General features: G+C 35.8%; 1 protein-coding gene across 2 annotated transcripts in view; it reads right to left on the bottom strand.

Moving 5' to 3' along the window:
• LOC117205575 (PWWP domain-containing protein 2A-like) overlaps window positions 1-26,259 on the bottom strand; it is a 41,621-nt gene extending 15,362 nt beyond the window's left edge. Inside the window, exon 1 of one of the 2 annotated variants that reach the window (XM_033444127.1) lies at window positions 25,848-26,259. In XM_033444127.1, the coding sequence (XP_033300018.1) occupies window positions 25,848-26,002 (155 nt within the window). In that variant the 5' untranslated portion in view covers window positions 26,003-26,259. The remainder of the gene's footprint in view (window positions 1-25,847) is intronic. The other variant, XM_033444126.1, reaches the window with a different exon arrangement.
• Window positions 26,260-27,545: the final 1,286 nt, after the last annotated feature.

Genomic DNA, 27,545 nt, shown 5'->3' on the forward strand with positions numbered 1-27,545 from the left:
CCATTTTAAATACCCTAATCAACTAATATGTAGAAGACGCTAAGAAAAACGGATTTAATGATTAACGGGTTCACGGAAACACCGAAACTTTCTCGCATCCAACGCATCTTACGACACGCTAGAAGTAATTTAAAGGCGGATTACACTCAGAGACTAATTTTAACAGCATGTTTCAACTTTTCCTTATAACGATTCCCTGGAATCATAGTTTCTTATTCTTCCTCTTTTTGTCGACGGAATGTGAGTCATTAAGATATTCGTCAGTGCGTGATGAAACAAGAAGAACGCAGCTGCAAGTGAGCAGCAACTGTCTCGACTCTGTCGAAGCATATTTTCACGCAAACATCAATTTCTGTACATCAGACATAACATAACATAATAACAGTTTATTTATTCGATAATTTAAGATATAATCTACATCAATTAATTCTATATTAATATACACTCCTACGTATCTGTTCTATCCATTAATATTTTATCAATATTCTACTGTATCATCTCGGCATTTATATTTATTTATTAAATAATCTCGCTAAGACTTACTCTATAACATTAATATCAAAAATAGCGCTTAGTACGATAACAATATAACGACCAACGATTTCCTGGAGGCTCATGTAGTACCAGGTAAAATCGAGCGTGTAATATAAACTATACACTCGAGAGCATAATGATGGTCAAACTATAGAACGTTGAATGTGGCATTAAAAGTGTTTTTGATATCACAATTACATACATCCGTATGTATACTTTGGACAAAAAGGAGAATCAAAGATCCATGACATATTTCATGGAAATTACGGTAAAATTACAGAGGTGGGGTGGGGGGGAGGGGAGATAAAGTGGAATCGCGAGTGCGCGGGTACACGCGTTTAATGAAATGTAAGAGGGAAATGATATTGATCCGGGTAGATCGAATCGCGGTAAGATAATGAAGACCTTTCGTAATGAAAGTACTATTATCATAATAGCCTTCCGAGACTACATCCGAGGCTAGCGATGAAACACGTAAGCAGCTAACCGACAGACAGCGGCCATAGTGAAGTCATTGTGTGTCTGGATTGCGTTTTCGTGACCGTGGTTCTGGCTAAGCTTCGCGAAGGGACCTGCTAGAAAATAAATAAAACGAGGTAAAATAGTATTTTTACCGGCACGGTAAATGACGAAACGAAATTATCAGATGCTTCACGCGTGATGCGGCGGATTTTTCAACAAAAAGTTGCAAAGAGTGCGAATTTTCCTGTCTCATAATTCCACCATTACTTACAGAGTGATGCACGGAGCGTGCATGATACTCTGTAACATTTTACGTAATTGAACGGATACGTTTTCTCTTCCTTTCGTTTTGAAAGATTGTTTCAACCCTCGGCAATTTCGTTCCAATTAATATAATTTCTTTCTCGATACCGACGTGTTATGACGGTAAATGGAAATTAATATAACGTAGCGAGAAATGGTTAAATCCGTAAATAAAAGTCTAATTAATAATAGAGTTAATACTAGTGAATAATAATCGTATTATTACCAAGTACGTTTTAATCCAGATAACTGAGTGTCAGTGATGAAAGATTAAATAAATTGAAATCGTAGACAATGTTTCCTAGAAACTGAGCAGTATTTCCTCGCTTCTAGTTCTTCGCTCTATTGTGCCTAGATTACCGTTTCGTGACTGAAACAGACCGAACTCTAGGAAAAATTAACTGCAACGAAATAGAGAAATTTTTGTTCCCTTTGTTCACTTTCCTGTTCAATTTCCTGTTAAAAGATCGCAGAGAAAGAAAGATGATCTTTGTTCAGGTAGAATTACAGGAAATTGGTTGTATAACATTGTCGTATTTTCTTGTTCTTGCTTTTCCACCGCGGAATAATTATCATATTAATTTCAGAGACTTATTTACGTCAGACAGAAATGTACAGATGTTTTTATAATACTTCGTGCGGAGGAGCTTTTTAATTACGTTATTTAACCGCGCAATTTCACTCGTCGACGATTTTATCTATCATAGAAATCGTGACATCACGAGACTCAGACAATTTCATGATTACTATAATCTGACTCATTATTGGTGAATTTCGAAATCGTGCTCATTACAATACAACAAATACAATCTAGTGGACTTTTTTGTCACGATATATCGAATTTTCATTGCACAAATATCGTCTATCCACTCGTACAATTTCACTTTTTACATGCAACAAATACTTTTAATATAAGATACCAACACGATGCTAAAAAGCGATACTTCAGTACCTAATTTCTCCCCTCCAAAATACCAATTCCACGAAAACCTAATAATCCGATATCCTTTCTCGCCAACGTGCATACACGTACACATCCATCCTGAAAAATGCTGTCTCGTCGATAAATACTCTTCCACTATCCTCCAATCATCTCCACCCTTCTCCAAGAACCCACCTCGCCTACGCACTCTCGAAAAGTCCACGCCATTGATAAAAGGATTCTCCGATCTTTTATTATCGCAGCAAATAAAAAGAGGAAAAATCGAATTTCTCGTGGACGATATTTTAGCGGTTTCTCCGTAAAGAAACGTCGAACCAAAACCATCCATCCGTGTAACGAAACGACCGATGACCAATCCTTAAGACGAGATTTCCAGGATCGCAATAGGCAAAAGAGCGGGGATAGTGCAGAAGCTTGATTAGGTTCGAAGGAGCAAAAACGCTGTAACTGACCGCGAGCAGCGGTTTCATAACGTCGAAAACTATTTGTGCGATGCACGGAAGCCAGGGCCAGAGGCCTCTGGTCGAAAGATTATTGGGCAACGGTTGCCTGAACGTACAGCAACTAGCCAGGCATTCGCCTAAGCCTGGCTGTTTCGTGCCACGGGAACAACACACAACGCAGCCAGCAACGTGGCCGTGGTATTGATTCGAAAGGAACGGACAATAAGCGACGTTCTGACGGTGTATCCATTAATATTTTCCGGCTTTTCGATACCGGGCGACCATCGAAAATTCGTGGACGCTAGAAAATGAGCGTTCCAGATGAAAGCCAGCAGCAACCAGAGGGTCGAAATGAAAAGAACGCAAGATGAAGAAGAAGACGAGGAACGAGTCTTCCAGCTCGGTGTATTCTCTCTGATTTCTTCATTTTCTTCCCGCTACTTTCATATTATTTTCTTTTTTCCCTTCTTTTTCCTTTCTCCTCTAGGTTTTTTGTTTTTGTTGTTTAGAGATGATAAAGGTTGAACAGCGCATGTGTATGTGGTTCATTTTGAGATTGGTGGTGTGCGCTGTCTCTGAGATTATTTTTCCCGAGCAATGGTTTGTTATTTTCCTGTTTCACCGTGCGTATTGTTGCAACGAATGTTTGGGTGCTGGATGTTTTAATTTTGAAGATCGCGGATGAGATTTTTGGTTCGGAGAGCTTTTTTATGTGCGCGCGTAGGTTTGCGTTTTATCTGTTTTTTTAAGAGACATGGTATTTTCTGCAAATACCGTGCACATACGAAGGAAGAGGAAAAAGCTTTAATAACACAGAGGAATAGTTGCGAATATAATAATGGACAATATATGTAATTTGAAGTACCGAGAAAAGTACCTTCGTCTTTTATAATTTCCATTAATTGCAACCATAAACCTTTTATTACTTTCATTAATTTCGAATTCTCTGGTGGATCATTTTAATCGTTTCTGGCCTAGATTCGAAAATTCCTCGCCTTTTCACGGTAAAAGATCGCGTTTCGTAGGGATTTTTCAATGAGGCGAGAGCCAACGGGCTCTGCTATTCGTTTATTGTTTATATACACACGTGAACGTCTTATGACGTCCCCGTTTCCCAGGGCTTCAGCGTTGCACGACTCGGTGAGTAATTAAGGTAGCTACAATTAGAGACATACTAGCCGAAATGAGTAATGAGTTTCAGCCGGTGGATGACACAGGTATACATCTCAACCAGGAATATTCGCGAGAGTAGTAGCTGGATTAGTTCATGGAAATTTTCTTTAATCGTGCCTTTACCTTTCGAGGAATATTTCAGTGAATAAGATTAAGCGCGTGTTAAATATTTGAAGAGTCTCTTCAACAAATATAATATTTGGATTTTCCTAATATTTTTCAAACAAAGTGATATTTCTAGAATCCTATATTTACAGAAATTATTCACGTTGAATTTATTAAGTCGCTGCTTCAGAACCATTAAATTTTATTAGCTGCTTTAACCGAACACAAGAGATAACGAAGTACAATATTTTTTATTTCATTTCCTTCCATAAACCGCGAACGTTAAAAATGATTTCCGACCTTCGTAGTTGGAGTCCAACAAAATATAATTCAAATGTATCTGCCGCCGCTATATGCACTGCTAGATTTGTACTAAATTAAAATATATAACCAGCCGAAAAATAAATATTTTATACAAACCATATTTTTATCGAATAAAACTAAATGAACGTCGAAAAGATCTACGAGAGGCTTCGTCAGCGAGGGAAAATCTACATTCGCTGTTCGATCCGATCGTGAAATCTCGCGTGATGAACGAGCTTTCCGCGGAACTGGAAAAAACTTCAGAAACTTGTGCATTCAGGCTGCAACGCGTTCCACCGGTGAATAATGCGAACGGATCCCGTGGTAATGTGATTTATATTGCACGGTGAAATATAGGTGATCCGTCTGTAGAGGAAATTGGGACGTGTAGGGTGCAACTAGCGCCAATCTTTCGTGATCTCTCTCGTTCTCCACGCTCTGATAGATCATGCGTGAAAATTCTTGAAAATGATCGTGGATAACGTTGTTAAGGCTAGTGATGGGATCGAATACCGCCTAAACAAGATTAGGCATTATTGTAATGAAATACCTGATGTATAAATGAAGGTGTAAGATGCAAAGATTTGTAATCTAAAGTTGATAAGATTAAGCACTACTTAAACAAAATTGAATAAGAGCATAATTATGTATCATATATATATAATATTTTAATAAATAATGGAATATATATCATTATATATAATATCATAATTATTATCGAAATAGAACACTCGATGTAGTAGAAAGTACATATGTATCTGTCAGAGGCAGAAGATTGGATATTATTTAAATATCGGATCATCAATATCGGATATAAAATGTTTGATCTCGTAGATAATTCTATCATGACTAATGGGAATATATAAAAAAAGAAAATCCCCTGCACAGTGATATCATAGGTATATCTATGTGATACCAAAGTTAGAAAATCAACAGAAACAGATTTCATAGATATAAATATCATATTTCTCCCCATAGGATCCTCTTCAATCCTGCTTTTTATGAAGATTAGAGCAGCCTATATTTACGATCAAGATATTTTTTTCATCTTAGTTTAGAAAACTCGTTGATAAAAATCTTGAGATATATCGTGTACTTTATATGTGAAATTTTATAAAAAAAATCGTATAAGAAATTTAAGAAAAAATTTTATAATGCATTAGTGCATACTGGTAAAAATATCTGACAGCCGTGCAACGATAGACTTTTATCGGTGGTGAATATTGATGCGCGCCTCTACTCGATAGCTTTGCACGCTATTACAACTGTCTGACGTTGTCAAGAAAAACATGTATGCTTTTTTGGAGAATATTAATACGTAACCGCTATTTACGGAGTGATGTAATTATACTTATCGATTACACCAGCGTCCATACATATATATGTACGTTTGATAAGTATGATTTTCAGCGTTGAAAGTTGTACTGATATTATAGTGAGAAATGTATCGATTTGAAACGAATTAGAGTTTGGCACATTAACATCAAATATACCACCTTTTGCTTTCTGGAATTTTTCTTAAATGTATCTCTTCCTATATCTTAAAATAAATTTCCAAAAAAAAAGAAAGAAAGAAAAATTATCATGATTATTTTATACCGAAAAACAATCCAATTATTTTAAACGAAGAGGAAAGATACTTATCTTTCAGTTAAAATAAAAACCTTCTATAGGACTATACATATTAGTAAAAATAACTTATATTAATCGTGGTCGTTCTAGTGTTAGTTCTTAGTGTTAATACTTGAATTTTTAAAACACGTCTTTTATATCGATGATGATCTTTTAATATCGTTTTTCAATCGCTTTAACTGTCTTTTTACTGTTAAGAATTTAGACTTTTCTTGTGGAATATGTATTTTGATTTACTTGTGCCTCTCCTTGAATGGAAAATTCTGGTATGAAGATTTGTCACCGCTTCATGGCAATTTCAACGTGGCACGATATTAAAAAAGAAAGGACTGTTTATCTTTCCTTAAAGTAACGAATCATAATGAGTTAACCGGTTTTAACGATACACCTGGTGACGTGTGTTCAATGTCTATACCTTTATCTGTAAATCTGCTGATTCGTGGTTGGAGGCTTTAAAACCGTGTGCTTATATAAAACCATCGCGCCAGCTGATGTGCAACAATTTAAATGTAGTAGTAGCGACAGTGTTAGGAGATATCTTAATAGAACTTCAGATAACTCGCCTAAATGTTTCCCTAATTGCATCATTTATTACTACAAACGTTTCGATATAAAATGTCTGTCGGAAATAAAGATAGAAAAAGTTTTAAGAAGAGTATCCATCAATTTTTTACACGTAAAATATCGCACACAAAATCGCTTGCCCGATCATTTTTAATATTCCACATTAAACGTCCAATATGAGAAAGGACATAAATTTCGCGATAGAATAAAACAAAGTTAAATGCAATATTCCCTCGATATTTCATATCAAACTGTAAATTTAATAAAGATAGATGGATTTCAACGAAGAAGGAAGCTTGAGGAGAAGCAAATTAAATTAAGAATTGACGAAGATTGTAGAATGAATCTAGATTGATGCAGATTCGAGATACTTCCAATTTTTCATATCAAAGCTCGAATTTAATCAAGTCAGATAATTTTCCAACAGGAAAGATAACTCGAACGAAATTAAATACTGTCAAAGATTCACGAACATTTAAAAATCAATCTGAATCAACGATAAGCAGATTTTTTCAACATATGATATTATCGTTATTCCATTCGTATTATACCAAAGTCTAAATTTAATCACGATGGATGGATTTCAGCTGGAGAGGAAGATACTAAATCGAATTAAAGGTTCACGAAGATCTAAAAACGCACCCAAATGGGTTTAAATTCAAAATTCTTTAATATTCCACGCGAAGTTGCAAATTGAATCCAAGTAAGTGGATTTCAAGCTCGAGGAAACTGCGAGTCTCTTGCAATGTTACATTCAAAGAAACCTAAACTGAATTAAAAGTTTCCGACGATCTAAAAACCTAATAATAACCAAACGAATTGAACTTCATTTCTTTCGAAATTTTTTTACCAAATTTCAAACTTCATCGAGACAGGTGAATTTCGAAATACATAGATAGATAGGTAGAGAAAAAGAGAGAAAGAGAAAGAGAGAGAGAGAAAACTCGAAGGAAATAAAACTGGTTCGTTGAACTGAGCGCGTCGCACGGGGTTGCTCTAACAGATTTCAGTTTAACGATCCATAGCGACGCTTACGTGGCCATCTACTTTGTACTTCGTCTGGAATACCTCTCGGCTCGCCGTTCTGCCTGGCAATTGGTGTCGTTCTCACAGACATCGACGATACTCTCTTTGTTCTCTCCCTGGACACCGGCCGCTTATGCTCCGCATATATAGCGAGAATGGTTGGCCATCTTGCTTTTGCTATTGCTTCACGCAGACGTGGTGGAAATATAGAAAACAACTGTTCCAGAACTTGGAGAGAACGATTCTGCAAACGACGTCGCGACCGACTCTTTCCCTTACGCTTTCTGTTAAGCGAAAGTCGAAAGTAAGCGAAGATCGGACAGAAAAATATACGACGACTCCGTTTTTCGTGATATTTTGATTTTGATATCACTTGGTGAATTAGTTGAAAAGCAACGCTTCAACCGAGCTGCTTTTTTGCTTTTTTCGTCCAAATTCTCATCTCAAAAAGAAGAGACACTGATGTCATTTTTTCTTTTCCAATGACATCTCAGACTTTTGCAATCATCGAAACATTTCAGAAAGACTCGCACGAGCAAATACTATTTTTCTTCTTTTTCATTCAAATTCGTTTGAATTTGTAGAACACGAAAGTCCAAAATGTAAATCTGAAAAAAGAACACTGACATAATTTTTATCTTCTTTCTACGCAAAACATTAAAGTCGAAGATTTCCATGCTTCGGATGTTTTCATCCGCGACACTCGAGACATTTAAAAAAGATTTGCATGGATGAGGCAGTCTTTCGTAAACGCTTTGAAATTTTCAGCGTTAAAATTAGCTGATTATCCCCTCTTTCCCTTGTTCAATTATCCGCGTCGGTTATCCGCATATTTCAGCCGAAAACGTTCAGTCTTGACTTATTTTTAAAAAAAGAATTCCCACCGGCCGCTCAAGCTCCCGTAAACATTCTCAGAGACCTTTGGACGATGTTACTCGCGCCGTTCGATTAATTTTCTCCTTTTTTAATTCCGACACGAGCTTGTCCTCCTATCGAATAGGCCCTTTCATGAAAAATTATGCAATTGTTACGATCTTCCCTCTTCCTCGTCATCTTCGCACGATATTACATGCTTATGGTCTTACACCGTTTGGGACTTAAATAAGTAATTTAGAATTATTTTAAATTTAAATTAACGATACAGAAATAAATGAGTGAGTCTTAAAAAATGTCGTTAAGTACTAAGTAATTGAAGTTCGATAATAAGTGACCTGTCCAATAATAATAAGTAAGCGGATATTTCATGCAAATTCATATTGTTGTAAATAAAAGTAAAGAAATAGAAGCTACGCAAAGGTATCTTTAACCATAAAATATTATAACGCGTATTATACTTTGGATATTTTATATATTTCCGTATATGTGTCATACGCATTTTTGGACTTTCACATTTCCCACAAATGCCTAAACATTTGCATCCTATTAATAAGTAATAAAGTAATCAATAAATCATCAAGAATTTCGCCAAATACTAGAGGTAAATAAATTTATTGGGCAACTTCCACAGTGGAGTTTCACTTTTTATTTCACTCTCTTCCTTTGTCTTCTCCTGGCTTGAAGAATTTTCAAACGTATAACAACGATAAGTTTAATCAATATCACGACTCATTCGCCACGAATGGAGTTTCTCATTTTTCCAACTTCGCGAACGTGGCCACACGACAGTTATTGGAGAGCGGAAAAAACACGAGCCGTAATACCAAGTTGCAGAAACTTTTCCACGGACGGGACTCGACCATTCTCTACCGGTGAAGGAAAAGTTTTAACAATAGAGTAAAACGTCTCGATAAAGATACACCCCGTCCGAACGTTTTCTTCAAAGTTTATCGTCGTCCGCGATGTAAGTTCAACGAAATAACATGAATTGCCGAGGTAATAAGCCATTCCCGTATGCAAAAGGGAAGGGGGAAAGAGTAAAACACAGTAGAGAAAGGGGGAGAAGGAAAGGAAACGTGTTAATAACAGGAGGTTGGAGTGCGTGGCGCTAGATATAAAGGAACGTATTGTATGTTAAACGACATACAGATTGTGTACACGATGATAATGAAGTCCTTCTGACCCGAAAGGGATGAATAATTTTTGCACGAGCCTTGTAATTGTGTTACTCGGTCGTAGGATGGACGAGACACAGTTGGGAAATACCGAGAATAAATCTTAGATTTATGTAATATGATCACGGGAGAAAAAGCTGATAAATATACTTTTATTCTCTTTTTTTAAATGTGACTTACGTGTGATCACGTTACGTATATTACGAAATATAATACGTACGCTGTTCTTTCAATTCGCCCAGTGATATTCTGTTTTTTATTTCCATACCTTCATCGATATTCTATTTCAATTTCTGATAGTACATCCTAGTTTTATTTTAATTTCGGTATTTTTATCAACGTGTAAAAATTACGAAGTTTAAAATATATTTTCCTGCTTTCGAGAAACACAAAAGCAAGAAATCAATGAATATAAAAATTCAGCGGAAGATATCGATGAAAGCGTGGGCGCACTGTATAATCGACGATTAAACTCGATGCAACAGCTCGTAATATTATTTTTCACTCGATATCGCGGGTATATTCGAGACGAAGACGCGATATTCCAAATTACAAGTTCAATATATGTAACAAAAGGACCGCAGGAAAGTCCAATTGTTTCCCACGGTTGGGAATATCTTTTTTCCGCCGTGGCAACATTTTAAACTCGTTCCGTACCGCACATTATTGCGTTATTCACACCTTACGTGTACGTGTACCACTATCGTCCGTGTATACCGTGTACTTCAAAAGTCATGCATCAGCTAACTTTCCTCGCACGTCGTACAGACGCACGCTGTGTACAATCGAGCATAATTTTATTTCGTAACCGAATATTACATAAACAAGATATTGCATATATAACGATGGTCTATATAAGATCTGTCCTTTATTTTTGTCTCTCGACGTTCGTTCGCGTTAAAACGACTTTATACTTGAGAAAATGAGACGGCGCTGTTTTTGGTCGCGTGAAAAGATTTAAACTAAGATATAAACCTGATGTATTGTGACAGAGTAGTATTTGAACTTTCGACGTAATATAGAATATTACACATAAATCAAGGTAGAATGAATATTTTTATGTCGTTTGTCATGGCTAAAAATTCGTATGAATTTATGGAATGGCCCGATATTCCACGAGACACTGTGTATATAGACTGCCTTAGGCGTTAAAACGTTCCAGCAGAGCCTTGGCCACATGCGTTTCTAGCCCGTACAGTTGCCACGGCCGCAAAATTTATTTCATCCATTTGCTACATCGTCCATTGACAACTTTCGACGGAACCGCAAAGGCGGTCGAACCGTTTTGCACGTCATAAAAATTCATGATTTCGTTAATTCACGGCCCAACTTCCCTCGACGTATCAAATATCCAACATTTTGATCAAGTCATTCTTGGGAGAATCGATAATCGACGAAATCAATAACTAGAGCGTAGAGAATGCACCATTAACATGCCTAAAATATTCACAGTAGGATATTTTTTGCGATACGTATTCAGTAATGTATGGCCGTTTAAGATGACACATGTTCGTGAAAACGCGAATGTGCATACATATCCAACTAATAGGAATAAAATTGAAATGCAAATGAATATTAGATAGATGTTGAAAACAGATATAGCGTATTATATATTATTCGAGTTATGATAGATAAGTTAAAATATAAACGAAATTCTTTGCACGTAAAATTTACCCCAATATTGTCCAGGAACTTTTAGATCCTTCTGATAGAATCCTTTTTATGTAGAATTCTTCCAATCTTTTTGACAATTTCTATTTTCTTTCTCATTCGCTTTTATTCGTCCATCTATGCGTCGAGCCAATCTTTCAACTGATCAGCGACGATTGCTACAAAGACGATTGTTATACCCAGAAGAGAGTAGAGTGTTTACAATCTACGCGAGAAGATCGGATCTCCTGAAGAATTTTTAATTATTTTTGGTGAAGACTAACGAGAACATCGTGAGTAACTTAGACAACGATGGTGTACAAAGAAATTGTATTTATAGGATCCAAATTGAATCAGGCCACCGTTGAATCGGAGCTGTTTAAATATAATACCACGAGAAAGCTAACTCTGATCTTTTTAACGCCGCCTTCGGACCAGCGCGATCGATCACGGTCAATTTTGTCCTTTGTTTAAATTTCATTCCTACCGTTTCAATCAGGGAATTATTTCCAGCCACTTTGACCCTTCTCCATTTATTCGATCCCGATGAGGATTTCAAATAAAAGAAAATTCCTTTCAGTCTATGTATCTCTATAGGAATCTCAGAAAATTCGATCGTACGACGTTCAACGGTGCATATTGAAAGTATTTTAAGGAGACATGTTAAGCTGCTCGTGTTAAAATAGACGGGATTAGGGTGACTTGTGTAAATGCTGGGACTCCTGGAGTTATCCGAGGCTGAGACCCCCCTAGTAACGTTCATATGAACTTAAAGTCGCTGCGAGATAACTGCAAGAGTAGAATAATTGAAACTTTGCTTGGACAACGTTATATAAAAGATTATGCATTTTATAAAAACAGATCTACAGTGTAAAAGCTATTTATATTATATTTTACAATACCATTAATATTGCACTGTTCCGAATTCTATATCTCAAATGAATACTATACCTTAACTAAATGTCAAGAAAAATATATTCTTTCAATTTTATGTTTTAATACGTTAAAATATGGTTTTCACTTCAATTTTTCTATATTTCGATAAGAACATATCCTTCGCGTTTAAGGATCGGGAGAATTAAGCAAGTGGCACAGGAAATACAAACATGGTTAAACAATATTCCACCTTTCACCAGATAAACGTGCTAAACAAGGCAGATATTCTTTGAAATTCTATGGAAACATCTAGTTTGTACACCCGTTATATACAGGATAGAGCCGTGCAGCACACAAGCTACGTCCGGCTGCCAGTGACAATACTGTATATTGCTTTTCCCCAGCGAGCCGCTAGGATGGACGATTTCCACGACGATTTGCAAGAGGAGTCATTAGGACGGCCATCAATCAAGCACCAAAACGGTGGGCGCTACGATCCGCACGAACCACGATATGGCACGAAACAATGCAAATTCATCCATCCCATTTGTTAAACGCAGACGTGATCAAGGTCAGCGAGAAATTGCGCTTCTGCGTGCAAATTAATCATTATGCTTCGATCTCGTGAAAGAAAACAAGAGTTTCTTGCGACGAAAGTGAATTTACTTCGATCCTGTTTGATATTGGGTGTTCGACATTGCAAGAAGCTGATATTTGATTATCATTTTTTGCACATTTTCGTTTATTTCAGAAAATACAAGTTTCCAATTATTAATATAATGCTTTTCAATGTAACGACTGTTCCTTGCGAAACATTTACTTGGAGAAGTCTATTTCGCTTGGCACATGTGGTTCGTATTTTAAAAAGAAACTGTTCCACTTAGAAATGTGTAAAATAGTTCTCGCTGTATGAAATAGTTTTCGAGACACATAAAAGTGTGCTGTTCTCAAAAGTTTGGAATTACTTCCATTAAAAAAGAACAGCTATATCGTTATTTACATCATTACTGATAAAAGCGAGCGACCCATTTAAATAAGAATAAACCAGTTCTCATTTGGAAAAGTGATTACAGCAATTAAAAAGATAAAATAACCTTAGTTTAATCTCATTATACGCTAATTTCGGATCAATTATAATATGTCGAACTTTTTAACGAACCGAGTGAGAAATTCCTCCATCTACAAGTAAACATAAATTAAAATTGTTGCGGAAACAGTTTGCACAGGTTCGAGTAAATTTGCAACTTTTACGAACGAAGAAATCGAAAAGGAATGTACGAATCTGATTTTTATTTCCTCGGCTTCCTACATACCTTATACAGGGTTTTCTAAATCGCCTCGTGCATTCTATATATGTATGTATGTTTTTCATATTCGAATGAAACTCGACGCTACACGAGTTGAGAAACTAAAATGGATCGTGCCAACATTTGCTCCTTTGGATATGTAACTTATGGTTCGTAAAGGCTGAAACTCGCTTCACGTATTCCGTACACGTTACTCAAGTTCAAGTGAATCTCAAAGTTCATTTCTCACGACTGCTAGTTCTATAACGTCCCTATTCAATTCGATTCTCTGAACTCAATACTCTTAGACTTACGGCTAGTCATCATTTAATAAGCTTGATCTACTTCGTATATCTATTACGTAGATCCAATACATACGTAGGCAGTATTTTTTTCCCAGAAGAAACATAAGCAACCACTTTCTCAGACGTATTAGAATATGCGAGTAACGTTACCACCTACACCTCAATGGGCATTAAATTCAAAGATATACCGATGTTCATTGTCAATAAAAATAAAGTTTCGTCATTTTCTCAATTACGTATAATCGATGGGAAAATTCACAAGCCCTGTCAAATTTTAGAAAACACAAACAGCAGAACAACTAAGTTTCAAATCAACGATAAAAGTTTTAAATTTGATGATAAACAAATGAAATTACGACGAAACAGGTTCGTTATGATCTTTGCTTGATATCTTGAACGTTGTTCTAAAATTTTATAGTCTGATATTCCTAAGGAATAAAAAGAGTCGTTGAATAAATTAGTGGCGTCAGATCCATTATAAAGTAACCGTAGCATAACTTCATCTCGATTCACACCTTTTTCTAGGTCGTTCATGTTTCTTTCTTTCTCAACTAGGTTCGATATGTTACCAAAGAGATAATGATCAGGAAAACGTTTCGTAATTTCACTACGAAACGAATCCAGCTTTCGTTGTTTATCTTGATTTATGAATTTATTATGGGACCACGACGGGGCAAGGTAATTATTATGCAAATGAATAGAATAAGCGACAAAATAGGGTATTATTAACGCGATGTGCGATTTTACAGCCTTACCAACGCTGGTTACGCTAAAAATATATCGTTACAAAGATTCTGCGATCGGTGTACTCCTTTTTTATGTTATTTATAATAAACATTACTGCTACGCTTTATAAATATGCATATATCGTTATTATATTATTATAATCTTTATTAATTCTCAGGCTTAACATTAAAAATTGTGACATATAACAAATAAAATCGTAGCTCGATTGATAGAAGAGTACCTCTCGTATCGAGAGGTGATTTTATGGCAAAAATACTGCGCAACGAGAATTCGATAAAAGTACCGATAGATTTTCCATTTCTTCATTTTGTTATCGCAACGTCGAGTCCCGATAATCCACGTTCGTTTAATTCTGTTGTTACGTGATGTAAAGCATTAAATACTCTAATATTAGGTAACATATGTCGTTGCGAATTAATGATATTACTTGAGGCTTGAGAATTTTGACGAATAACTTTATTCACGAACCTCGATGCCAACGATCGAGGATAATGAAATGTTCTCGTTATTCCGAAACATCAATAGAGAAAGATACAAAACGATCGCGAAATGTTATTTTCTGAATATATGAACAAAAATGTTTATCGCGTAAAATTGTTATAACGCGAAATAATACTAAATACCCTGAAGTGATCTAATCAAAATTGCTGGAATTACTTAATCTAATCTCAACTACTATATGCACTGAGTGATAAAAATTGAACAATTTCATTCGCTAAATTCGAAGATAAAGAGCGATAAAGAAAAAAAAAACAAAATTTCGTACCATTGCTATTCCGAAAGCATAGGCAGTGAAAAGATTAGAAGAAGCGCAACGATCGCGGAATTTTATCGAAATCGATGAGTCGGTAAGAATGTATTACGATTGGGAGGCACGAAAAGGCTCCATTAAGCTCGACAGGCCGAAGACAAAGTGAAAGAATCCGTGCTGTGTACTTGGCTCGTTATAATGTAATTAAGCCCCGTTTCACTTTCACCTCGCAAGTTCGAACCCTGTTATAGCAACTTTGTGAACTAGCATAAAAGCCGTACAAAAGCGTGGCTAATTAAGAGCACCGTTGCTCTTGTGTCTTTTTTCGGCGAATTATACGTTCAAGGATCTTGCTATTCGGCCTCGTGGTGTAGTCGGAATTCTCTGTTGCATCAATTAGTCTCTGGTGACCTGTTTCTGTGATCAGAATCGTGTAAATGGAATTGTCAGAAAGCTTCTCATTCATGTTTTAAGCTATAATTTAAACTTAATTAGAATTAAGGTGTAATCGAACGTAAATTACTATAATAAAGACGAGAATGAAATTTTCTTCGACAGCTGTAATAATATCGGCGAGGAAAGATTTCTAATCCTAATCCGATGCTGACATTCTGATTCTCAATAAAAATAATGAAATAAAATTTCTTATTTAAAAAAAGAAGATGAAACAACGTAATATCGTTTATTCGAAAAAATATTTTTAATGTTTCTTTATCTCTAAAAACGATTCAAACGAGACAAAAGTCCATCAAACTTTGATACTCGTAAACAATATTCAAATTTTTAATAGCAACGAACAGTTACGACATAAATTATCGCGGGCGTATTTACTCCGGAAACAGAAATGCCATGAAAATTTATAAGCTTCGACTATGACCTGTTCATTATTTGATACCACAATCGTTTCTAGTGTACTATGTTTCACATTAAATTTGAATCTAAATTTTCCGCTAAAAACTTCGTTCTTTCTACTTGAATTAATATAAATTAATGCGTGTATTTACGTTACAAAGCGTATCTCGCGTATACACGTTTGTAACAAAACCATTATTAACTTTAATTTCAGTTGCTAGATATATTAAATATATTACAGCAAATACAGTAATGATACTCTCATTGCCATTCTTATTTATTAAACATATTACAATTTATCCAATTTATAGAGATCGATTGCGTGTATAACATTAAGCAGGTTGAGTTAACATCAACTATAAATAAATGCTCACACACGATTAGAACCTCGGTTACGTCCGAGACCGTAAAAGGAAAAGAACGCGCGAAGAATGATTAATGTTTGCACGTTTAGAATTTAGATAAATCATTCTTCCACTGTGTCATTTCTCGAAGATCATCATCTTCCCCTGCCATCTATAAATCCTTCGACCTTTATCCAACGACCGTACAACTCATCAACGGAAACTCGCGGCTAGCAACCAAGAATTAAAATCATCTAGCTTTTCGCATGAATTCCACGTTTCAACGACGAAGGCAATCAACGTATCATGATACTTCCAATAAAAAGGTCCGCAAAAAGAAACATCTAAACAAAAACAGAGAGACGAAACTCCAACGTCGTCGCATTAATGCATCGAGACCGACATTATGTTAATGACCCGGCTTCATTTTCATTCTTAAATACTCCATAAGTAGCGCTCGAACAGGAAACAAGAAGGAAAACGAAAAAATCCAGCGTGAAAGCACGACGAAAAAGAAAATATATTTATTACTTGGAACGTGGTAGAAAGTAAAGTCACTGGGCTGCGGAATAGGGTGCCATTTGCGACTCCATCGGGAAATAAAATTCCCTTTTTCGTTCTCTGGCCATGATAATACACAGAGATAACATTTTTATTTTTACTTGTAAAAGCCTTACTTGAAAATCTGCTACGAACCTTTGTACGAATTAATATTTTTATAAACACTATTAAAGCAGAAATCTGTTTCATCTATGAAATATTATAACGAGTACTCTACCTTCGATATTTCATATATATATGTCGGAGTCAGGTTGGCATTTTGGGGCGTTCGATGAACCTTTACTTACTTTACCGTCGCGAATGTAGCCAATATTTATCAATACGAATGTGGACACTACAAAAGGCTATGAGTAATGGTAATAGGATGGTCGAGATGATGGTGACAACGAATTCAGGTTCGATAACGAATCCACGATCCACGGGAGGACAAGTATCAACGTACTACTCGATTCGGATCACTCAATCGGCAATTCGTCCAACGACTCTAACACTCTAACTCTAACTCTCGTAATCCAAAAGAGGCTGCCCTTATATACTCCTGTCCCCGCTTCTCGGGTTAATCTTTGTTTTTAAGGAGAGCCATTTATATGAAATTTAGGTATGAAATGATTATTCATTTCATACCACTGTCAGGTACATGTCCCTCCCGTGATCGTGGCTACGTTCGGTGACCTACCATGTCACTTCGAGCCCAAACCCATCGTCATAAAGTCAGATTGGAACATTAAGACTATTTCTTATTTTTATTACTTAAGGGCGGCTATAGTAAAAGTCTGGACTAGTGTATTGGTGTTTTTCCCAACATTCCGAACGGGAAATCCCGCTGTCTTTCCATCTCCGACATATATATATATTCACGTTTTATACCTGTGTACCTGAAATGCATAAAAATCCGCGATCTACTCATTTAACGCACACCAAATATTCGAACAAATTTATTTCATAGAAAATAACGTTTCGTTTCAATGTCCATTGATATTGGATCGGAGACAGAGATACGCAACAGATCATAGACTAAGTTACTTAATTTTCAAATAATCGAATAATTTTCCAATATGACAATTCATTTCGTTTATTTACGCGCAATCATTCTGACACGTTATTCGCGGTGAAATAACGAAATCGAGGAATACCGAGCGGAGGAACCACGGAGATGATTTCGGAGCTTCCCCTCGAGCACATCAGCGCGACACATATCGATCGAAGCGGCGAATTTACGGCCGGCTCGTATCTGGCGACGATTCGATGCGGGTGTTAAATGTTAATGGCCGTAGTCTGACGCGGTTTCGTGAACGTCGACGATTTTATTCCGACCATCGGTAACACGGATGATTCTACGAGACGAGATGGGATCGTGGATGATTTTACTTCTATAGTTCTATAGTAGGACGATCGATCAAGCCATCGAGAACTTTGTTACATTGCAATTTTTGCACAACTTTGAAGTTTCTGTTCGTATCAAGAGGATGTAATGTGGAAATTTGTAAGTTCGATAGATTCAGAAAAGGTTTAGAATTATGTAGAATATTGAAAATCCACCGTTAATTTTATACGAGAGTAATACAATAATAAGCAAGAGAAACAAATTAGATATAATTTGACGTTGCATCATTCAGGAAATTATCCAGGATATTATAAATTTACATCAATGATTCTCTGTTAAAGATAATTATAGTCGTTTCAACATTCAAAATAGATAAATGGGATAAAACCTAATACATTCGTAATAAAAGGTATAGAATAAATAAACGTGATTGTAAATGTTTAATTCATTCTAAACGAATGAAGTTTACATAACCGCATCTATGCAATCTATAAATCTGTTCCATCGTGGTAAAGTTACAATATCGAGTTAGAAAAACACTTGTAATTAATTTTACTCCAATTTCCACATCATTATCATCTATACAATTCTAATCTTCTTACAAAAAACGTATAAAAGTACAAAAACATGCATGATAACTATCGACAGACGACAAGACGTAAGAGCAAATGTTAAACTTTACGTAAAATAAGCCGAAGTATAAACGTTTGAAAACAACGAAATTCGCGAAAATTACAAGCAATTCTTGTGCTTGCAGCCGCTGTTACAGCAAACAGGTTGTAACACCTTTCCCGTTTCCGAGTGCGCGAAAAATTTTCGGGTTTTCGCGAAATGAGGTAATTTTAATTTGCAGGAATGAAGTCCTCGTGTTACGTTTTTAGTCGCGCTATCTCGTATTTCGTTCTACTAAAAGCTGAATACTGAAATTTAAAAAAAAAAAGAAAAGAAAAGGAAAATTGATGCAAAAGAATAAAAGAAAGGAACGAGCTTCATAACGAACAAATTTTTAACAAGTTCGTTATGATTTAGAAATAAAAAAAAATGATACGAGTGTTTTAATGACGAAACAGCTTAAACCGTAACACTTACGTCATGAATATCGAAGGAAATACAATTACGAAAGATGTTCGTCGTTTAAGATGGAACGGAAGATAGTAAACGCAGTGTACTTTTCAATTAGTTGTTATCGTCGCACGAAAGATTGTTATAAATTATTATTTCGATCGAATAACAGATAATGAGCGCGAGACGATAAGATCCGAAGATAAGGATACAATGGCAGATCTACCGGATTTTAAAATCGGAAACTAAAGGAACAGATAACGATCGAAGAAGGAACGTAAAATCGCCAACTAAATGTTGTAAAAATAGACTAATCGCTATGAGAGAAAAAGAGGGTTTCGCTATTCGAAAATTCCTCCACCCAAACGTTCGTTGCTGGCCATTAATTCACATACTGAAGGTTCTACCACATTTCATCATCATCCGGTGAAGGATAAATCTACCTGAACACCTTGAATCTTTCAAAATCTCCTCGTCCTAACTCGTGGAAGACGTAACGTCTGAAACATCCGCCACATTCCAGAAAATAGTAACCTACGCCAGAAGCGTATTTTCATAAACTAATGCAAAATTGCAACACGATCGAACGAGGAGAAAATTGCATTGCACAACATCCTCGTCACCAGGTACCTTTGTAATCCCAGACAATGCTATTTCCTCGAAATATTTCGCGTTAATTAAAGTCTTGTCCACGTCGAAGATAATGGACGCGAAACGTTGGAAAAGATAAAAATAAAAAAAGAGGTACGGGTCCAAGGCATTCGATTTAAGGCAAGTGGTTGGCGTTATACAAGCTTCCTTTATTTATTCTCTTTCCTCCGCTTTTTTCCTTCCAGACAAGCTTATCTCGCCTTTAATGTCTCGATACGATCTTCACTTTTAACTTTTTCCATGTTTCTTTGCTTTTTTCTTCGTGTTTTTTTCTTTTTTTTTTTTTTGTTTCCTTCTGATGGCTTATTTATTTCTTCTCTCGTCAGTAATCGCTGATTTTTCGAACGAATATCGATCGATTGAATTTATGAATAATTATTGGAATAGTTAATCGTAATTTATAACGAATAGGGAATGGGGATAATTTTTTAAGATTTCCTCATTCACGATCGATATTCCGTAGATTTTTATATTCACGACAGGAACTCGATGAACAGGGAATACTTTAACGTGGAAAGTTTTCTTGTTACTCTGTTCGATGCCTTTGTACGTGAATAAGACCTGCATGTTTCTTCGGTTGTTATAAACTTCTAAGCTCATATTCCTTTCATATTACATCATACTTTTATGCTTGCTGTGCATTGTACTCTTTAAAATATTATACAAATACTTGTAGACTTTAATGCATATTTTAAATTAAATTTAGCTGGTCTCCGTTAAAAAATAAGTCAACAAAATATATCAATCGTACACAAAATTTTTGTACGATTTTATATACAAATCTCTTTGATAGTTTATTCGTAGATTCAAGCTTTATTTAATAATTTTCTAGACGATGATACAACTTGAAGACACATTTCGAGGTAATTAGTATTTTCGTTAAGAAAACGCTAAATCTTGACTAGTATTTCTACACTAAGCCATTTTCCTAATGAACTTCTCTAAGGTAGTAAATGTTCTGTAAAATATACATATCTCCAACATAATTCTAACATTCCCTAGAAAGAAATTTCCATTTCTGAATGTCTTTATATGCACCCCTTATTAACTCTCTGCTCTTGAAATGTTAGGTAGAAGGAAATGTTAAGAGATAACTCGACTGCGATTGCAATCTACATCAAAGAAAAAAGAAAACAACTCCTCAAATTCAACCAGTAATTGCAAAAGTATTACTAAACCATAATAATGAAAGTTCCAAAGAATACAGAAAACTTCATAACAATATTGTCATTCGCTCCTTTCATTGAAACTAATTTTATCCAAACTATAATTTTAAACAGAAATTGAAGAGATTGCTTCAGCAAAGAGGAAAAATTTAAATTGTATTTATCGGAGGCGAAAAAAGATATATGTTTCATATTCAAATATACAAAATGTTGTTACTATAAGTATTAATTGATCATTAATTTATACCACGTTGCAAAAAGTGATTTGATTTTTATTGATATTGAGTTGGTTTCTGTTGATTTACTCGAATCATTGGAAAGTGGAATTGTCTCCTTATTACAACAGCTCTTCCAAATAATTGCTGGAATATTCCCATGCTTTTTTAATTTTTGCAAAATATTATATTGTATTTGCTCGCTTTTCTGTGACAATATTATCCCAGTCATTCACATCGTTGAACATTCTTTAGCCCATGAAATTCATTTTAGTTTAATCATTCTAAAAGATTTAGTAAACGCGGATCACCGATGACCACCGTAGCGGACAACATGTTAACAACACTGAACATCTTTCGTAAGAAAATACGTAATACTAAAACATAACTTTTCAAATGTCGGAGATCACACTGTCACCGACCGAAGATGCAACTCACTGCTTTATTAAATACAATTTGTTCCGTTAAAAATGAGCCTGATACCCAGGCAGACGTGTACGGGATATTTCGAATTTCGTGACAGGATCCATCGACCGGGGCAGGAACATGTTATTAGCGTCGCGATGATACACTTACGTAATGGAAAAAGCGTCGGAACGCGGACAGCGTGGTTCCTTTTTATTATGCTCTGTACTCTGGCTAATGTATACGCTATACATGCGCGGTCATCATCGATCACACGCGCAACTTCACCGCAAAAATGTAAATTTTCTCGACCACGAGAGGAGCTTTTTGAAAAGACGCAACACAGCCGAGCCGAAATTCCAATAAGAAACACTGGACGTGTAACAAGGTTGGGCGAATTCAAAAGGGGAAAGACTGGTGTTTCGGATCGATTGGAAATTGTACTGATGTTCGTCTGCTCGCGTGTTGTTTATTTTTTACTTCGATGTTTTAAAAATCGAAGAGTTGAAAATGATAAACGAAGCAGGCAAGTGCGAGGAAAATAAAAAATTATTTTATTTCTTGATGGTAACATGTTTAATTCATTTTGAAATAATTAATGGTAAAAAAGGAAGTTCCTTTTTCTCTATACCTCAGCATACTTGTTATTCTTTCTTAATCCGATATTCTCATCTTTTCCAGCAATTTTCTAATCCCAGAAGAGAGAATTGAATACACTGTAATTTAGTAGCGACAATCTCAAAATCACAGCCAACTATCTTATTATCTTGAAGATCAATAAATTCATGAAAAGAAATGGAAACTTGGTCGTAAATTGCTATTATCAAGATAATTAAGATTTGGGAGAAAGTTCTTTTTTATTCTAAGCATGAAAATTGTTACATGCAATTTCTCACATAGCTCTTTATTAAATTATAATATTAATTATATATAATTCGAGCTGATTGAATTAAATAAATGACATTGTACAACAAATTAATGATTAATGATACATTTAGTATCGATTATAGGGTACGACACGGACGGACGAAAGACACCTTCGAGCAGTTTAAAATCGGTTTCGTGTCAAGCTGAATTTTCACCGCCATAGAGTGAAATCAGCAATGACTGTATGGACAAGGCAGCGTTCGTCGAGTATGACTCACGATTTCATAGCCTTTTTCAATAATAATATCAACCTCGTGGACGAAATAAAGCAGTTTACTGTGACACGCGTACAACACCAAACGAGCATTCGACAAAGTTAAAATATATAGTGACTATAACCAATATATATAACGACTATAATCAACGTTTCCTTGTCCCTTTGAGACAACAGATGAAATTTATTTCAGTATTCTACATTTGGGGAATGTGTTTAAGAAAGTTATGTTAAAGATAATTAGCGCTATAAGCATTTTTATTGATACGTAAATAATTAAATACAAACTTTAAATTTTGTTTTCATATTTTGGATACCTAAATGATTAGTAGAAATTTGTAAAATATAGTTTTTTATCGAATTCCATACTGATTTATTTCTGCAGCTTTATAAAAAAATACAATGATATATAATAACTGAATTTCATTAAATTGAAGATTGACGATTGAAGTGACACATGCGACCTCATTATTGCTGTACCGTAATTCATAAATTTAAACATGTGAAAGTTGTAAGATTCATTTAACACAGCTTTTTAACACTTGTTACACTCATACACAGCACAAACAGTTTAATCATAATCCCCTGAATTGCTGATAAAGATACAAGGAATTTATAAATACGCGATTTCTTTTTATACCCGTAAAGATAATCTAACACAAGATTTAAATTGCAGATTTTTTGTGGTTAAATACAACATTACGTTACAACATTACTGCTCTATGCCTAGTGTTATCCCACTTTAATAACTTTCTATTGCCATGAGCACTGTGATTGCAATCTATTTAATACCAAAGACACCTGAACGGGGTAAGAACTTCAGAATTCACGATGAAAGACCGTAAAACATAGTAAAGCAATCTCATACAAAACTTTAGCCCAAACGTTTCTATTCTACATGTAAAATCATAATACAAACTTTATAAAACCAGTTTCTGTCTTTATCTATCGGTATACCGTACTGTTGCAAGTAGAACAATTACTATCTTCTTGTTAATTAACTCACTAGTAACGTGTAAAAAACACTCCCTATTGTGTTATACTTCCCATATGTAACAAAGCCTTGTAATTCTTCACAAATCCCTGTGGAAGATCAAAGCTAATACAACATTTTTAAATAGTAGATATTATATTGTATCCCTATACCTAGCAAATTCCTTATACAAAATAAGCTTCAGTAAAGAGTTAAAAAATAATATCGTATTACACTGTCTACACGTAAAATAATATATAAATACCAGAGTATCATAATACAGTTAGTTTGAGCAATGTCATTAGTACTATAGAACAAGCAATATGACACTTCCATACACTATTTAATTGTAATCTCATCAATGATGAAGCACAGTGAGGAAAACAAAGATGAGATAAAACAAATCCGACTTATCTCAGTAAAATAAATAAAATTTTAATAAAACGATGATGCCATCGTGATCGTAAAACTTTTCCCAGCGACGGCGACGCGACGGCGACTTTTTGCGGAGGGCGTAAGTCACGTCACGAGACACGAGTCATCGTGAAACTACTTCCGTTTGCGGAATGAAAGCCGCTTTGCAAGAAGACTTACGATATGCAGAGCACGTAACCGGCAACGACCAACGGCTACTACCCCCTGTTTCACGGTCGAGAAATCTTCAAGATCATGAAAATTTACTTTTTCAACCCCGTGGCTGTGTAATCGTGTTTTCGTGCAGAGAAGTCCATCGGCCGACCAGAAGTGGCAACGTTTCACTAAGCAAATCGCGTCTGAGTCACTTTAAAACGTGTTCGATGATTCCGAGGAACAAGTTCACCGCTAACGCGCAAAATTAAATGGAAAGATAGACTAAACATTGATTTGATTCTTGTTAGATAAAGTTGAGTCTTTAAAATGAAAAGACTGTGATCTCAGTAATAAGATTTGTTTGATACGAATTGTTAACCCCTGATCTTATATTTTACACGTTTACACGTGGCTGTACAGTTTCATTTTCTCCAAATCGCTCAATCTTATGTAGGTACATGATTAGTGTCCAAAACTACTGCAAGAATAAATGACTTACTTTCGAAGTTGATTATCGTAAAAGGATGGTACAAACAATTGTAAATTCCATTTCATCATTACTTTTCTCTACTTTTCAATTTATGGAATGGATCAGTGTGGTTCCTAACCAGCTGCTCATATGAAATCTACATTCAGTAAACCAGTCTCATAGTCTGGAATTAAAATTAGAGTCAACATTAAGCTTGGATACAAGTATAGTCTACCCGGTCGTGTAATCCACGCCACAAGTGCAATTCAAAATTTTAAGGTAAGGGGTAAACCAACGTTTGTGTGGCACATAAGTTTCGTAGTGAGCGATTGTCGTGCAACAGCGACGGTTAGCATGCAAGTTTCCAATGCTCCGTCCGTCGCTCGCCGACGGTCAGAAATGCGGGTAGCCTTTAATTGTAGCTTCAATATTAATTTCGTCAATCGGGACCGTTTCGTGATCACTACATACGTTCTTATCGAATACGTTTTCACCACGCGCACTGATATACACACACATGTAAGAACACACATATAAGTACACAAACACGATGTTACATAGTCTCACAATAGAGCACGATATATGTATATGTATATATATATATGCATGTATATATATATATATATACACACATATACACATAACAAACAATATCGCGATGACTACGAGACGTTGGCTGAGAGCAACAACGGCAGCATGACATGCTTGCTAGTGGCTTCCTTCGACCGACGATCGGTCAAAACAAATTCGCACCACGATACAATATCGGTTGGTGTGAATGATTAGAACAGGGGCTGATTCTGAGATTCAAATGAACGAATCGTCGTACAGGATGAAAGCACAGGAAGAGAGAAAGAATGGAAAGTAAGCGATAAAGAGAAAGAAAGAGAGAGAGATAGAGAAAGGAAGGAAGAAGAGCTCTGGAGGTACGATGAGAGCTCTCGTAGCAGGTACGCTTACCTCTTGGTGGCGTCGAGCAAGGCGCCCTGGAAGCACTTGGCACCGTGAACGAAGGACACGACGATGATGTCCGGTAGCGCGGACTCGACGGTCACGAGGATCTTGTCGCCCCTGGCGAGCGTGAGCGCGGACAGGGCCACCGTGTCCGCCGCCATCTTGGCTCGTTAGAATTATTGCTCCTCGCCGTGTCGAGACCCGTCGTCTCTCTCTCAGCGGATGACGTGAGGAGCGGCTGGGGCTGCCTCACTCTCCTCCGTGTATACGGAGGCCATGGGCTCTGCGAGGCATGCTTGGGGTGGGGGAGACAGGAGGGCAGTCTCGGCCTGCTTGCTTGCTCGCTTGCTCGCTTGTTCGCTCGCTTGCTTTCCTAGCAGCCACCACCGCCAGCCGCGCCGCATTTCACGTTTGTGCACAGCTGGGCACCCATTCCCCATTGCGCATGCGCCGCTCGCTACCCCCACCAAGCCGGCGCAACATCGTAACGCCATGCTATGAACCCTCGACTCTTCATCAAATTAGAAATATTCCTTAAACTTATTTTTTTATTGAATATTCCGAGATATTAATGATTATTCTTAGTAATTTAGTGGAGTATATCGATACCATTATGCTTGGATAAATATTTATTAATCTGTTAATCCATGTGATATATATACATATATATGTTGTTACTTTTTATTTGAATAAGAATAAAAAAAAAAGATGGCGAAGTATTGGAAATTTGCTAATTTATTAACATTGTAATATAATCAATATAGAAATATGTAAAATTATAATAAAATTTTCAATTTTCTCCAATTTTGTAATCTTTTAAAAAAGATTGAAATGAATTGTTGAAAAATGAAAACTGAGACCATATTTTTATAGTAATTGTAACATAGTTTTTAAAAATGTTAGAAATCAATTTAGGAAACGTGGATGTAGCTAATATATCTTCATACGGTCCTGTACTATTTTGCTTCAGGACAGTAAAAGGCATCCACGGTTCCCTTCTCCTGTGATGAACAAACCCCATACAGAGGATAGTGTGTTTTAAGATCCAAAATCTCTTTTCTTGAAGCTTTATCTCTTATTTATTAATGGAACATACGTTTCCTCTTGTAATTTATCTTGTCCAGCCAGCAAAATTTTAGTCAGTTGGTTCTGAATGGAATTTTCTTTTATACATTGTATGCCCGATATAGATACACCACTATACACACATACTTTTCGTAAGCATTCTTTCTGCATATCATGGTGGGAACAACTTGAAAGAATGAACCATTACTCCCTATAGAAACATATTCCATGTTTGAGGGCTAATTATACATACTGATACGAATAAATTTTATAAATGTGATTATTCTGGCGTATGAGTGAAATGATAGTTGAGGAATATATTTCTTAAATATTTCAATGAGAATTTATGGCTATATTCCAGTTTAATCGTTACGCTTCTAAACTAACATTTATCTTGTTTTTATAAGTTGTTAAGTTGCTAAGTTTAAGCTATGACAGATAATCCTTCTTAATATTTAATAAATTATATATACATACATTTACCATATACATATCATGGTAAAGTTAAGAGAAAAATTAAAGTTTACTAGTAAATAGTAAATTGGCACAAAAAAAGATAATGATGATAGCAAAAAAGTACCTTCCTGAAGTGATTCTAGTTACTTTTTTGATACAACATTTATTTTCTTCCACCCGGTT

The sequence above is a fragment of the Bombus bifarius genome, unplaced genomic scaffold (assembly GCF_011952205.1).
Source record: "Bombus bifarius isolate JDL3187 unplaced genomic scaffold, Bbif_JDL3187 scf7180000007992, whole genome shotgun sequence".
In the NCBI taxonomy this organism is placed as follows: domain Eukaryota; kingdom Metazoa; phylum Arthropoda; class Insecta; order Hymenoptera; family Apidae; genus Bombus; species Bombus bifarius.